The sequence below is a fragment of the Trichogramma pretiosum genome, unplaced genomic scaffold (assembly GCF_000599845.2).
Source record: "Trichogramma pretiosum strain Unisexual culture from Peru unplaced genomic scaffold, Tpre_2.0 scaffold44, whole genome shotgun sequence".
Lineage (NCBI taxonomy): Eukaryota > Metazoa > Arthropoda > Insecta > Hymenoptera > Trichogrammatidae > Trichogramma > Trichogramma pretiosum.
This window is the reverse complement of record NW_019641632.1, coordinates 187,312-200,261: the sequence shown is the minus strand read 5'-3', so window position 1 is coordinate 200,261 and position 12,950 is coordinate 187,312. Positions and strand designations below refer to the sequence as shown.

The window sequence follows — 12,950 nt, the reverse complement described above, 5'->3', positions numbered from 1 at the left end:
GGTTAAATTTATTTGACAACACTAGCGGTTTTATTTTAACTAAAACGTTAAGTAAATCATTAATAAAAAGATTCACATGTTATGGCAATAATTAATAAAAACCGCTTTAGATCTTAATTATGTCTGCAGAGTTATTGCCGTTTTACGCTACAAGAACTTGCGAACGCATTGACCCCGCTACTCCAAAATTACCGAGTTCATTCTTAAAAGGAAACGATACGTCCATCATTGTAAACCAAATGTATATGTGCGTAGATCGTACTACCTACACCCACTTTAAATAGCGCACGTGCACTCCCAAGCATATCTCGTTTTATTCTTTCTTTTTTCCAACATTTATTGACTGCCCGATCACGTTACCCAAAAGATTTGCAAGGCACCGCCAAATTTCGAATGAAATTTTTGAATACGGTGATTTTTTCAGAGATAATTTCAAAATCGTATTGTCATAGAAATACGACTTGATAATGCACACAAAATAATAATAAAAACTCTTTATTGAATACGCAACTTTAAAAGTTAATTGATTAATTATAAATTAAAAAAAAACTTTCATTTCTATAAACTTAATTACAAAATGAAAGGAAAATCATTATTAAAACTCGATTTGTTCGTGTAATAATCACTAATTTTATTTGGTAAAAATCACAAAAAAATCAAGATTAATTGTTTTTAATCTTGTAAATTTAAACTATGATAAATAAAACTACAGTCAGGCAATATCAAATTTACACAACATTATTAAATTCAATTCTGTACAAAGTAATGTAAAAAATACTTGAGATAAAATTTCAAGGGTAGGTACCAAAGCCAAATTACTTTTAACATTTTGAAACGTATTTTCCGAGATTTTGTTTTATATTTTTGTAAAAACCTACGTAAATGTCTAAAAAAACAACAAAGTTAAGACCTGCACATAGCTTTTTAAGAAATATTTAGTGAAAATCTCAAAAACTAAATTTGAAAATAATCATATGGGTCTGGCCTTGGTATCTCCTTAAAAATAGTTCTTCGGAATTATTATTTTTTAAATTATCATTCCTTTTTTACAGATTCTACTTTTACTGCATGAATAGCATAATTTATAGCTGTTGACGATGTCCATGACCACTCATGTGTAACTGGATTATATAGCATTCCATGTACTAATTTTGTTTTGCAATGATCTGTAAACAATTTAATTTTTATTACATGCTACATATTTTGTGAAGAAATAATGATACTAATATAATACTTTTTTCTAATAACTGCTTTGTTTCCTCAGGAGTAATAAACTTATTCCAATCATGTGTTCCTACAGGTAAAAGTCTTAAGATGTATTCAGCTCCAACAATTCCTCCAAGCCAAGATATCATATTTTTATTTAAAGTTGTAATAAAAATAGAGCCTTGTGGTTTTAATACTTTTGAACAACTCTAAAACATGACACAAAAATAATAATAAATCAAATATAACATTCAAAAAAATATCAAAAATGGCACAATCCAACATGATAATAATTATAGCACAATTTCTTACCCTTAAAAATAAATCTTTGTCGATTACGTGTTCAAGAATTTCTGATGCAACTATCGCATCAAATACTTCTTCTTTATCTTCAGAAAAATCTTCAATTGATGAATGTACATAGGTCAAATTTGATGATAGATCCTTATCCAAGCTTGCATGTTCTTGTGCAATGGATATCAATTCTTTTGAAGCATCTAACCCAGTAACATTAGCACCAATTCTAGCAAGAGGCTCAGATAGAATACCACCACCACAACCAACATCCAAAAGTTTAATGCCTTCCAAAGGGTGGCTGAAATTAGTTTCTTTGAACCCGTTATTTATCAATCCATCTTTGACAAATTTAACTCTCAGAGAATTCATCTTATGAAGAGCTCCCATTTCTCCATTAGGATCCCACCAGTTGTCGCTATGTTTAGAATGGTTTAAAACATCTTGAAAATCAACAGTTGAATTTGATCTTGTTTCATGTTGATTCCTCATCAGTGCAGTATTACTATACTTCTGACTGAAACATAAATTTTAAACAATTTTTAATCTACAATGTTAATGTTAATAAAGAAATATAATAATCCACAGTTTTTCAGATACATGAGATTTAAGGTTATAAGTTAAATTTACCTAAATCCAAGACATGATTTCGCTGTTTGATTCAATAATGAATGACTTCTCAAGGCCTTCATGGTGAATATGAAAAATAATTTGGTAAAACCCTTGTTTTTATTTTAAAACCTTTTGAATTCGAGACTGTGGTTACTTTTAAGCCAACGCAACTTAAACTGTGCAATACTGCATCATACACTGAAATTTGCAGACTATGTTTATACCGAAATGACACACTCGTAGTTACAGAGACATAGGTATGATTTCTTTCATTAATTTAAAAATTTTTCCGATTAGTATGAATGCGGCCTATAATCTTAAAAGCTACACATTTCAAAAAATTTTGATTGGACACATAAATTATAATTGCATAATTAGGTATTGTAATTGCACATCTATGAGTTAGTACTTTTGATCGTATATATATTTTTCGCCAAAAATTGTACCTCAAATGAGACTTTTTAAAAGAAATTTTTTAAAATAATCATAATTATATAACTACAGTACCTATGTGCGATTGTAAGTAAATTTTCTTGTAAATTATATAATTTTTTATAGGACAGGGAGTAGGAAATCATCATACAAAAAATATCAAAATCAGCGAAATGAATTTAACGTCATGGATTTATTAGTTGGGAGATTTTTCTCTTTTTTTTTATTTCAAGAACTCAAGTGAATCGGTTGAAAATCGGTGAAAAATAGGTAAATAAAATAATGGATAATGCGATCAATTAGTGAACGTCACAAAAAAAAAATTATAGTTTTAGCAGAATTTAGTTTTAAAATTTTTTTATTAAATATTAAATTTTTTGGATAAATGACTAGGATGTTTAAATCAAATCTCCATAGTTAAAAATATAACAGGTTGATAACTCCATTTCCATATTAACGTGTTTATATTATTTTGAAGATTTAACTCTAAGTGAACACTTGGCTTGTGTATTTGTTTTGGACTTGTAATTTTGGGCCACTTGTCCAAAAAATTCAGACTCTAGACGGATGTATGTACCACCTGCGAGAAAAGTCCAAAATTTGAAACAAAATATACTTGATAGAATTCAAAGCTCAAAATTATTTTGAAATCGAAAAAATGTAGTTTAATTTTTCCAGAAGCATTTCTGAGAAAATATTCGATAACGAGAATAATCATTCTTCAAAAAAACAAATACAAATTTCTTTCGATTCCAAAGTACTTTTGAGAAGGTGCAATCGGTGAATCATAGTTTTTACCGATTGGCTGCGCAGTGGTATTCCATGAAAAATGTTTATTTGGCGAATGACTTTTCGGACGCAGATTGCGTTCCAAAACAGTTCTCTTGGTCAACAGGGCTATCATCTGGCCGGCGGCTTTCTCTTCGAAATCTCGTTGATTGTCTTGATTGTATCGGACGGTCAAATTGGCGCTCCACGTGCCCATGCCATCGCACCTATATGGTAAACGTCGCAAAGTGAGAATGACCGATTTCTCGAAGAGTCACGAAATTTCATCAACTGCGCTTGGCAATATTTATTAAAAATTTCGTTAGCTCACACTCTACGAATATTGGACAGGTTTCTCAGCTTCTTCGAAGAAGGTAGCTCCATGTCTCGCGATTGTTCGCTTTCGAGGGATTCATCCGGATCACTACTGTGCTCGTCTTCGGGGCTGACCTCGTCCTCGTCGTCGCACGTGTCCGAGGAAGCGATCGAAGACGAGAAGTCCGTAGCCGACCGAGACGGTCGTCGACGCTCCTCCTTGGCCGTCCAACTTCTCTGAGGCGTTTGCAGGTGCCGCTTATGAAGACTCGAACCGCCCCAAAGTCTCGCTGCAAAGACGGCCCATAGAGAAGAACGAGCGATTTCGCGAATCACTTGAAAATAGACAGAAAGTGAAAAAGGAATACCTAAAAGGCCGAATTTGGGCCGAGGGGGCAGAATCTCGATTCCCTCCCACCAAAAAGTCTCTTTGCAAGCCAGCTTTCCCGCCGGCAACGTGGAATCTCGCGCCACCAAGCGCGTGATTTTTTCCGGGAAGAACAGCTGGGGTGGCTCGATCGCAATGTGGTCCCTGTGAGCTAAGAATAAATCGACGATTCTCTCGTCGTTCTCGGAGCGAATTTCCGGTACGTGTTCCTACGAAACGTAAGTATCGATGTCTAATTTTGTCGGCGTCGATCATTTTACACGGCAAGTTCGTATACAGAGCGTAGAATCACGGACTCACGCGAAATTTGCAACCGTCCCTATTGGCCAGAGCCTGAAATCGGTAGGCTCGCTGACTGCAGCAGGGATAGCGGCCCAGAGGGAAGGGCGTGGCCCGCTGCTGCTCGTTGACGAAGAACTGCGGATTGTCCGGGTGGTAGGCGCACCAGGCCATCTGACTGACGGGAAAGCAGGTGGCGCACTGGCGGCAGAAGAGAAAGTGGCAGTCGCCCCAGAGCCTCCAGTAGACTTTGCGCCAGGAGCGCAGTTCCGAGCGCAGCTTGAGGACGTGCTCGTTCAGGCTCCAGCCGGTGTCCCTGCGCGCGAGGTAGAAGGAAAAATCGAAAGTCAGCCGCGGGCTCTTTTACGACTGCGCGCAACCCGGCGTGTGTATATAATAGATAATATGTGGTAAACGGGACTGCGCCGCGGGTCCGCGCGCACAATGCACACGCATTTGTGTCGAGGGAGCGATCATTTTGAGAAAGAGAATCGGCGTCGTGTATAGGTACCTAGTGTGCTTACTGTGAACGTCTCCCCGAGGGTCGATGCTCATGCGGTCGGGCGTGCAGGGCACCCTCAGCGAGACGGGCCGGCCGACGTTCTTGCGGCACCTGGCGCAGCGGAAGAGGGTGGCCAGCGAGCCGTAGTGGCCCCGACGCGCCTCGGGCTTCGGCTCGCCCAGCGCCAGGATGAGCTTGCAGAACAGTCGGCTCTGCACCTTGTCCTTCTTGTCGCGCACCGCCTCGAGGTCGGCGTTGCTGAAGCGCTCGGCCAGTCGCGTCAGCAGCGCGTCGTTCAGGCAACTGAGCACCGCCGAGGTGGCCAGCACTTCCGACAGATTCGCGTGGCAGTAGGCCAGACAGTCCTCGAGCAGCGGGCTCATCTGCAGGAACGAGGCCGAGACCATGATCGGCACGACGTTGGCCGCCTCGAGCCGAGGCCACTCGGACTTCTTGATCAGGTCCTTCTTGACCCAGCGCATGAGCCAGTCGAAGATGGCCACGTCGCAGTGCACCGATATGTCCATCTCCTCGAGCTTTTGGCCGGCCGTCACGTCGGCGAAGTAGCACATCTTCTGAATGAGCAGGCGCTGCGGGCACCGAAAGTCCTTCTTGATGTTTTTCGCCTCGTCGCACACGTGAATCTCGACTTCGGCCCTGCGACAGTAATTTGAGCTTACTCGACTAAACCGACTTTGACTCGAGCATCGGTGCTTACTCCGACAGCTTTTTCTGCTTGTTGAGCTTGTCCTTGGAACTCGACGTCTCCTTGAGCGGTGGAAAGCGATCGTCGGGCGGCTTCTTGGGCTCCGAGGCTCGAGGCGGCGACGTCGGCGTAACTTTTTTGCCGATGGCCTGCAGGGCCGACTTGGGAATCATGTAGGGCAGCACCGAGTCGAGCAAGCCCTCGTGCAGCACGTCGCTGAGGCACCGCTTCATCACCTTGGCCAACATGGGCTCGTCGTGCTCGCCTGACTTGGCCCCGCTGCTGCTCGACCCTTTGGCCAGTTGCAGCGAGCCGATGGCAGGGCTGCTCTTGGACTTGATCGCTCTGGCTTCGCTCCTGCTGCTGCCGTTGCCGCTACTTCCTCTGCCGGCTTCATTCTCGGCTTGGACCGGCTGGACCGAGAGCAACGGCTCCTCCTCTTGTCTGGCCGTCTCGTCGGGCTTGTTCGATTCCTGTGACAATTATCGTCGATGCGAATGGGACTCGCTTCTGTCGGAGACTCGAGAATCAATGAGTGTATTGCTTACCAGAGCAGCGGATGGCCCCGACTCACGGCCCGTTTCGTTCGAGTCGTGCAGGGAGAAGCTGGCCAAGGCGTTCCAGTCGATCTGACTGTTGGCCGATATGGCCGACGCTATGTCCGGGAAGTTGTCGTTCACTTGGTAAGCCACGCGCATAAAGTCGAAAAAGGCCTTGACCGACAGTTCCGCGTAGTTCGTACCCTCGACGGCGAGATCGGTCGCGCCGTCCCTCGATCTGCACTCGCTGCTGTTGCTGCTGCTGCTCTTGTCCAGCTCTGGAAGAACAAATCCATAGTCAACTCCGAATCGACGGCCGTCTCGATGCGATCGTCGCTTCTCGCGGCACGCGTATATTTACCTAAGCGCACCAACTCACCCTTTTTTTGCGCCTCCTGCAAAGGCTTGTCGTCTTTCGACGAGGCCGTTGGTTTCTGTTGTTGATGTTGTTGTTGTTGCTGCTGCTGCTGCTGCTCGTAAAACTCCGCGCAGCTTGGGTTTTTGAAGAGATTTGGAAACATCGCGCCATCCGAGCAGATCGACTGAGCGAACAATTAATCTGACATTTCTAAGACATCGTTGGGTGTTATTACCAAAATTTGCACGACTACAACGTTGAGCTTGATACGTGAAGGCTGCTTTCGTACATCCTCGTTGAGCGCGATCTTATAGTCGTCTTTTTTAGTGTCAACAACATTTCAGTTACTAATTTCCGATTTTGCACTACACTCATACAGGTTAAGATCTTTTAAAACTTCTTTGGAGCACTCGTACAATGTAGCGAGAAACATCAACATTGGTCATTTTCAGTATTAAATGTGGGAGTCAAGATCGCGCGTTACTAAGACGAAAAATTGATCAAACGCTTACTTTTCTTGCAAAGCAATACTGCTACCTTACGAATCTAGTTTTATTTTATCCTTTGCCCCGATATGACCGAAAACAATTTTCCCAAAGAACGTGCGCATCAATCATTGAACTTTGCATAATTTGGACTTTCATTACTTCCTGATCTTAGTAGTTTTATCAAATGACGCATAGACATCTTTTGAGGTGAGCTTAAATTTTAAGGCACACTCGCTTGATTGCAATAGTTTCACTTGTCAAGGTAAGATTTGCTGAATAAATTACATCGATGTACCTAAACTCAAGTGAAATTAATTCAAGATCCGATAAATTTTAAATTGAACGACATAAATAAATTAAAAATGAAGTTATTTAAATAATTAAAAATAATATTACCAAGATGAGTTTGCTTTTTGAATTTTAGTATTATTTTTCGAATTCATTGGTGATAAATAAAAGAAATCATTCTTTCCTAGTTTTATCATGAATCACTGTCATTAAATTTAAAAAACACATTGAAAAAAAAACCCAATGAAATTAAATGATTCATGTGCCCAAGTAAATAAATATTTCACGAAACATCAATCTCTGAATGCTGATAATTCTTCATCTCTAAATATTTATAAAGCTCAAATAACATAATCTAAATTTTATTCAGTTTCTTTATACACGTTTTTCTTTATCATCAATACATATTCAGGTACGTACAGCTACTACTATACTCTCCCTTTTTTCAACACTTAAAAAAGTGTAATAAAAATGAGATAAAAATTCGCGATTTTCATAATAATTACAGCAATTGAAAATGATTTCCTGACAAAAAAATCCCATGTAACAAGAACTTGCAAGACATTATCTGTAGTTATCGTACCTAAGGTTGTGACCACACGATAATTTTGTCTTTGTACTAATTTTCGTTCAATAATCAGGTGGAAGGGTTAATATTAATAGGTTTCTCAACAGTTCGGACGATTTCGTTTTTTTTTACTTCAAAATAATAATTGTAACAAATTTAATGAATCAGTAATATTAAATCTTTCGAATATATTTCGAAGCATATATATGACAATTGATAAGAATAAGTATAACATCAAATGATATAACTTATGGTTTTTGTAGATTTATCACTTGTTTTACTGTTTTTTACCGCAATTTATTCTCACTGGTTAGTAAACGTACTATCGTTTCATTTAGAGATAGTGTCAATGAGTCTAACTACATAAAATAGATTTAAATTCAAAATTGACAATATCCCTACTAAATTATAGTAATGACACCTAAAACAGATAGTAATTACATACTGTCAACACGATAAGATTACCGTCAAAAGTTACGTCAAGTTGAACATTAGTGCAATTTCATTCAAATTAATCGAGATTTAAATTATACAAGTTTTTACTCTTTTATGACACATTGACCTCGACAGAAAATACACTAAATCTGGTGGATTCTATAAGTATGTAATTCATTTTTAACACACATTGCACAAATGTAGAGTGTGCCATAAGTAAATCAAATCTAATATGTAGAAATATTGTTCGCGGAAAGAAATATCATAACCATGTTATGATTAACTGTCGATGTATAAATGACTTTTTCAATTAATTAGGCCATCAATATGAATTGCATACTTGGCATGAAAATAATATCAAGGAATAGTGATATCAACCTTGATTAATTTTTCATTCATATTTAATCATTAAACAACCATTATAAATAAAAGTAGTATTTGTTCAATAGAGAATAGCAGTCAAAAAAATCACTTGCAATTTGTTTTTTCTCTCCTATACTTATGAGAGTACATTAGGTTTTTATTTGCAAATTTACAGCTGCAAAATTTTAAGATCTTGTTTTCATTTGGTGTTACAATAAATTGATCATGCAAGATCAAATAAAACTAATGCTGAAGAATTTTATTAGAGATAGTAGCAACTGTAGCTAGGTGATAAAAAAGATTGTTGTGTTGATCATCAATGAAACAATATTTGAAGAATAATAAATTTAAGAACTGGCGTGGTTATAATGCAAGTTAATGAGCTTTTCCAGCTAAGGATGGGAAATCCTTGACATCATCAACTTTGGGTGCATTTTGACGTTCACGAGGAGATCTTTGTTCCGGCTAGAAAGAAAACAAATAAATAAATAAATAAAAATGAACAATTTAGTTATATTTCGTGTCATATCAGAGATTTTGAGTTGCTTACAGCTCGGAATTCATTATCAGGACGGACAGGTCCACGATTAAAACCACCGCGGCCTCCGCTGCGTTCTCCTCTACCACGACCGCCTCGGCCACCCCTACCACCAGCACTGCGTCTTGAGTCACTGAATTGAATATCAATATCCAAAAGATGCTTTTGACGTCCAACACGTTGAGGGTATTCAGTGGCATCATACTCTTCTTCTTCTTCTTCATCTTCATTATCTTCCTTTTTCTTCTCCAGAGCATACATCTTCTTCCAGCGAGACAAATCCTCACCTTCACCAGCTTTACGCAAGTTGAAAGTAGGTTTGGCACGAGTCTGACGAAGGGCCTTCCACTCATCAAGGGTTAATTCACGAGTCTCTTCTTCGACAGGCTTTTCTTCTACAGGAGTTGCATCAGCAATGGATTCACCAGATTGACCTTCAGTACCATCAGTGGTTTTAGGAGATGTCTCCATAGTTTCAACTTTCTCTGATTCCCAGTTTTCAGTTTGGTTGAAACTGTCTCTGTAAATGATAAAATGGGGTTTAGAAATCGGAATTATGTTTTACAGTTAGGTAACTCTTATTTCTAGATATTACTTGAATGATTAACTAATAAATTTTGTGTTAAAATTTCAAATATACAGTATACTTTTTTTTTTAATTGTAAGTTTGCTGTCAATCAACAAGTTATGATCATTGATTAGAAAATGTAAATCATTTCAAAAGATTATAAGTATAACACTTTTTTTAGTGTAAAGTTTCACTCATTTTACTAGTCAACAAATGTTAAATAGTTAAATTTAATTCAATCATGCAAGAAGAAAAAATCATCTTACTCTATTTCTTCAGTGTGACTTCCCCAGTTATGGCTGCCAGCGCCATCTTTCTTGTCAATGGATTTTACGCCACTGTAACCATTCCTATTTAAATTAATTGATGAAATACAGCTTTTTGAGAATAAATTATAGCAATTCAACTCAAATAAGCGACAATATCAAACACCTTCTTATGAAGTTACACAAATGAAGTGACAAACAAAAGGCTAAATTAATAAAATGTGGAAACAACTTTAAAACTCAAAGAATTGAAGGTATTATTAATAATTAGTTCCTTTTTAAGAAAAGGTTTATAAAAAAAGGCTAAATAACAGGTTCTTACCTGGGTAGCCTTTATTTGAGCAAGAAAAAGTTAGTAAGCATAAATAGTATTAAATTATTAGTTTCATTACATTTAAAAAATTCAAACTGATAGTGAATGAATAATCAAAAATACTTACGTTTTATCATTACCAGACTGCCTATCAAATTCACGCTTGCCGCGGTTATCAAATCCACCACGTCCACCGCGGAAGCCGCCTCGTCCTCCACGACCGGGACCACCACGACCGCGTCCTCCTCCACGACGATCGTTGGAGTCGAAGTTGCGGAATTCCCGTGGGTTTTGGTTATCACGAATCTCGCTAAAAAAACAATGAGAATTATAGATTCCAGTTGCACGAAGACTAAATTTTGTCTAATTTGAAATAAGAGCTCACTAAAAAAGTTGCAGTGGCTCTTATCGACTATTAATCTTACCCTGGTGGACCGCGTCTAGAATCATTTTGGATGCGAGGTAAGCGATCACCATCCTCTCGATTACGTCTGTTGTTATGCTCTTCACGAGCCTCGAACTTGCGTTCTCCGCCTGCTTTCTGCTGAGCAGATTTTCTATCTCCTGTTGAAAAAAATTACCAATTTAGTCGAGAGCTAAAAAAAAGGTATGAGAGAGCACGTGTAGGAATCGACAAATCATACACCTCAATCTTGCGTGAATCGAAAAAAGGTTGCTGCATCGTTCATGGTAGTAGAAGCATAAATTCTCGAAAAACTATAAATAAGTTTCATCGAGGATGCCAATGCGAAGAAAAAAAAAGGTAAAATACGTAATTTCAACGACGCGAGGTCGGCATATGAATTCAGAGCCGACATGTTGTAGATGCGCCGACGCGCTATCTCGCGGTACGTCGAGCACATGGTCGTGGCCCGAGCGAAAGCAATAGCCAGAGAGAACGAGGAATATCCACCATTTTGATGCACGCACGCGGTTCTGAAAAAGAAGAACCGGGGGGACAAAAGAGAGGAAGAGAGAGAGAAGTAGCGAGAGTCTCTTTGTCCGCACGGGCCCACGAGGCCCCAGCCTAACCTTACCGCGACGCACGAGTGCCGGCGTTTTAACGGGGGCTTACTATCGTGCGGGCAAAAAACAAGCGGCCTGCAGGCCAACCGAGCGATAGAAAGAGAGCGAGAAAACGCGCGCACGTTTTCCGTCTTTAGCAAGCCAGCGAGGCCAAAAAGGTCGATCCTCGCGCGCTTCTTCTATAATGTACTTATATGGTCATGGGTAGCAAATCGATGCCAAAAACTACGAAAATTGAATTTTTACGAGTGCACTTGGCAAAAGCACGCGCAATCGATGCGAATGAACAATGTACGGGTGAGAAATAAATTGGCAGTAGATCGAGAGAGACGGAGAGACAGTAGAGAGTGAAAAAGAGCTAGAAAGAGAGAGAGAGAGAAAAGTCGAAAGAGAAACCAACGATAAAAAACGTGAATTTTTCATACCGTCTTTTTTGCCGTCCTGGTTGCGGGAAACTTGCTGAGTCTGGGCTTGCTGATTCTGGGCCTGACTATGTTGATTCTCCTTGTTCGCCCGGGGTTTTTGCTTAGCTGGAGCGGACGACGGATTTTGCTTCTGGTGCTCTTGTTGCTTGGCACGCTGTTCTTTTTCCGTCAGCTTTTCTTTTTTCTTGGCTTCCCTCTCTTGTTCACGAATCTTCAAGATCTCTAGGGGGTCCTCATCTTCATCGAGAGCCAGGGAAAATTTGTTGGTCACGCTGATGCTGTATGCGTTCTCCATGGTGGTGGTCGGATATTTATTCGGAGGAAGGCGGCTTAGGCGGTGGCGCACGTCGGCAATTGACCCTTACACGAGGATCAAAACTTTTATTTTTGGCTACTCCTGAGCCCTTGTGTAACACAGACATCCAATTGTATAGATTCAATATGGCCGGAGTTGTTCCCCCAGTACTGCCGAGGAAAGAAGGTCTGAGAGACTCACCACGAGGTGCAGCTAAACCCTGCTCTGGCGACTAGAGCTGCGCAAGAACCTTGGTGGGGATGGACAAGGAGAGCTGTTGGCGTAAGTGGAACAGAGATGGGGATATGGTTGTCCGCTCGCGGCGCGTCGCAGACTCGCAACGCAGACGCGCGGGCGCGCGCGCAACTACCAGCTGAGCGAGCGAGCGCCGATTGGTTCGTTGTGCCTGTCTAGCTTACGTTTCTACTTGTCGCACCAAATTTGAATTATCCTAAACTCTCGATTAAAGAGTTCGGTCGATTAACGAAACTGACATTTTTTTTAAAATTAAAACTCATAGTGATTGGTAAAAACAGCTTTTTTTTATTAATTTTTGCTTTTGAGTTTTCTCTTTGCTTTTTACGGTCAATATTTTCAAAATCATTATTTGTGCGATGTTTTTCAGTCATTACTATTTCAGTCCTGACTATTTTTCAGTCTTAAATAAATTAATCAACACATCAAGGATTAATGAAACATTAACATGTAGTAGTATTGAGAACTTTAGCATTAATTATGAAGCAATTAATCGCACTTTATAATTATTTTTCCTATAAATTTAGTTTTAAAGAGATTTTTCAAACGGTAAATTTTAATTTTTTGTTTTTATAAACATGAGCTCCACTTTATTCACGATGAGACTAGCGCAGAGAACTTTTGAAATATGTTGAATTTTTTGTTAGAAATTTAAATTTCGGACGAGAAATTCATCGTAAAGCGACTGTCGACACACACGAGCACTGCATTAAATGTGGCAAC

General features: G+C 39.6%; 3 protein-coding genes across 5 annotated transcripts; all 3 read right to left on the bottom strand.

Moving 5' to 3' along the window:
- Positions 1-610: 610 nt before the first annotated feature.
- On the bottom strand, positions 611-2,336 carry LOC106649810 (ubiquinone biosynthesis O-methyltransferase). The gene is made up of 4 exons (XM_014367440.1): positions 2,131-2,336; positions 1,519-2,017; positions 1,235-1,415; positions 611-1,166 (listed from the first exon to the last, which is right to left on the bottom strand). Exons 1-4 carry the CDS (start codon positions 2,190-2,192, stop codon positions 1,036-1,038), a joined length of 873 nt encoding a protein of 290 aa, XP_014222926.1. The 5' UTR covers positions 2,193-2,336; the 3' UTR covers positions 611-1,035.
- A 130-nt stretch (positions 2,337-2,466) lies between these two features.
- Positions 2,467-7,234, bottom strand: LOC106649741 (uncharacterized protein KIAA1841). The gene is made up of 9 exons (XM_014367330.2): positions 6,421-7,234; positions 6,051-6,319; positions 5,515-5,975; positions 4,806-5,453; positions 4,316-4,610; positions 3,996-4,224; positions 3,644-3,917; positions 3,343-3,539; positions 2,467-3,124 (listed from the first exon to the last, which is right to left on the bottom strand). The coding sequence occupies exons 1-9, from the start codon at positions 6,560-6,562 to the stop codon at positions 3,012-3,014; spliced, it is 2,628 nt and encodes an 875-aa protein (XP_014222816.1). The 5' UTR covers positions 6,563-7,234; the 3' UTR covers positions 2,467-3,011.
- A 620-nt stretch (positions 7,235-7,854) lies between these two features.
- Positions 7,855-12,196, bottom strand: LOC106649758 (plasminogen activator inhibitor 1 RNA-binding protein-like). Of its 3 annotated transcripts, XM_014367352.2 has the most exons (7): positions 11,678-12,196; positions 10,652-10,790; positions 10,354-10,536; positions 10,236-10,244; positions 9,914-9,997; positions 9,092-9,599; positions 7,855-9,006 (listed from the first exon to the last, which is right to left on the bottom strand). In XM_014367352.2, the coding sequence occupies exons 1-7, from the start codon at positions 11,970-11,972 to the stop codon at positions 8,917-8,919; spliced, it is 1,308 nt and encodes a 435-aa protein (XP_014222838.1). In that variant the 5' UTR covers positions 11,973-12,196; the 3' UTR covers positions 7,855-8,916. The 3 variants fall into 3 exon arrangements, with proteins under 3 accessions (XP_014222838.1, XP_014222839.1, XP_014222840.1); XM_014367353.2 differs by lacking the exon at positions 10,236-10,244; XM_014367354.2 differs by lacking the exon at positions 10,236-10,244 and having other exon boundaries at positions 9,914-9,985; positions 11,678-12,195.
- Positions 12,197-12,950: the final 754 nt, after the last annotated feature.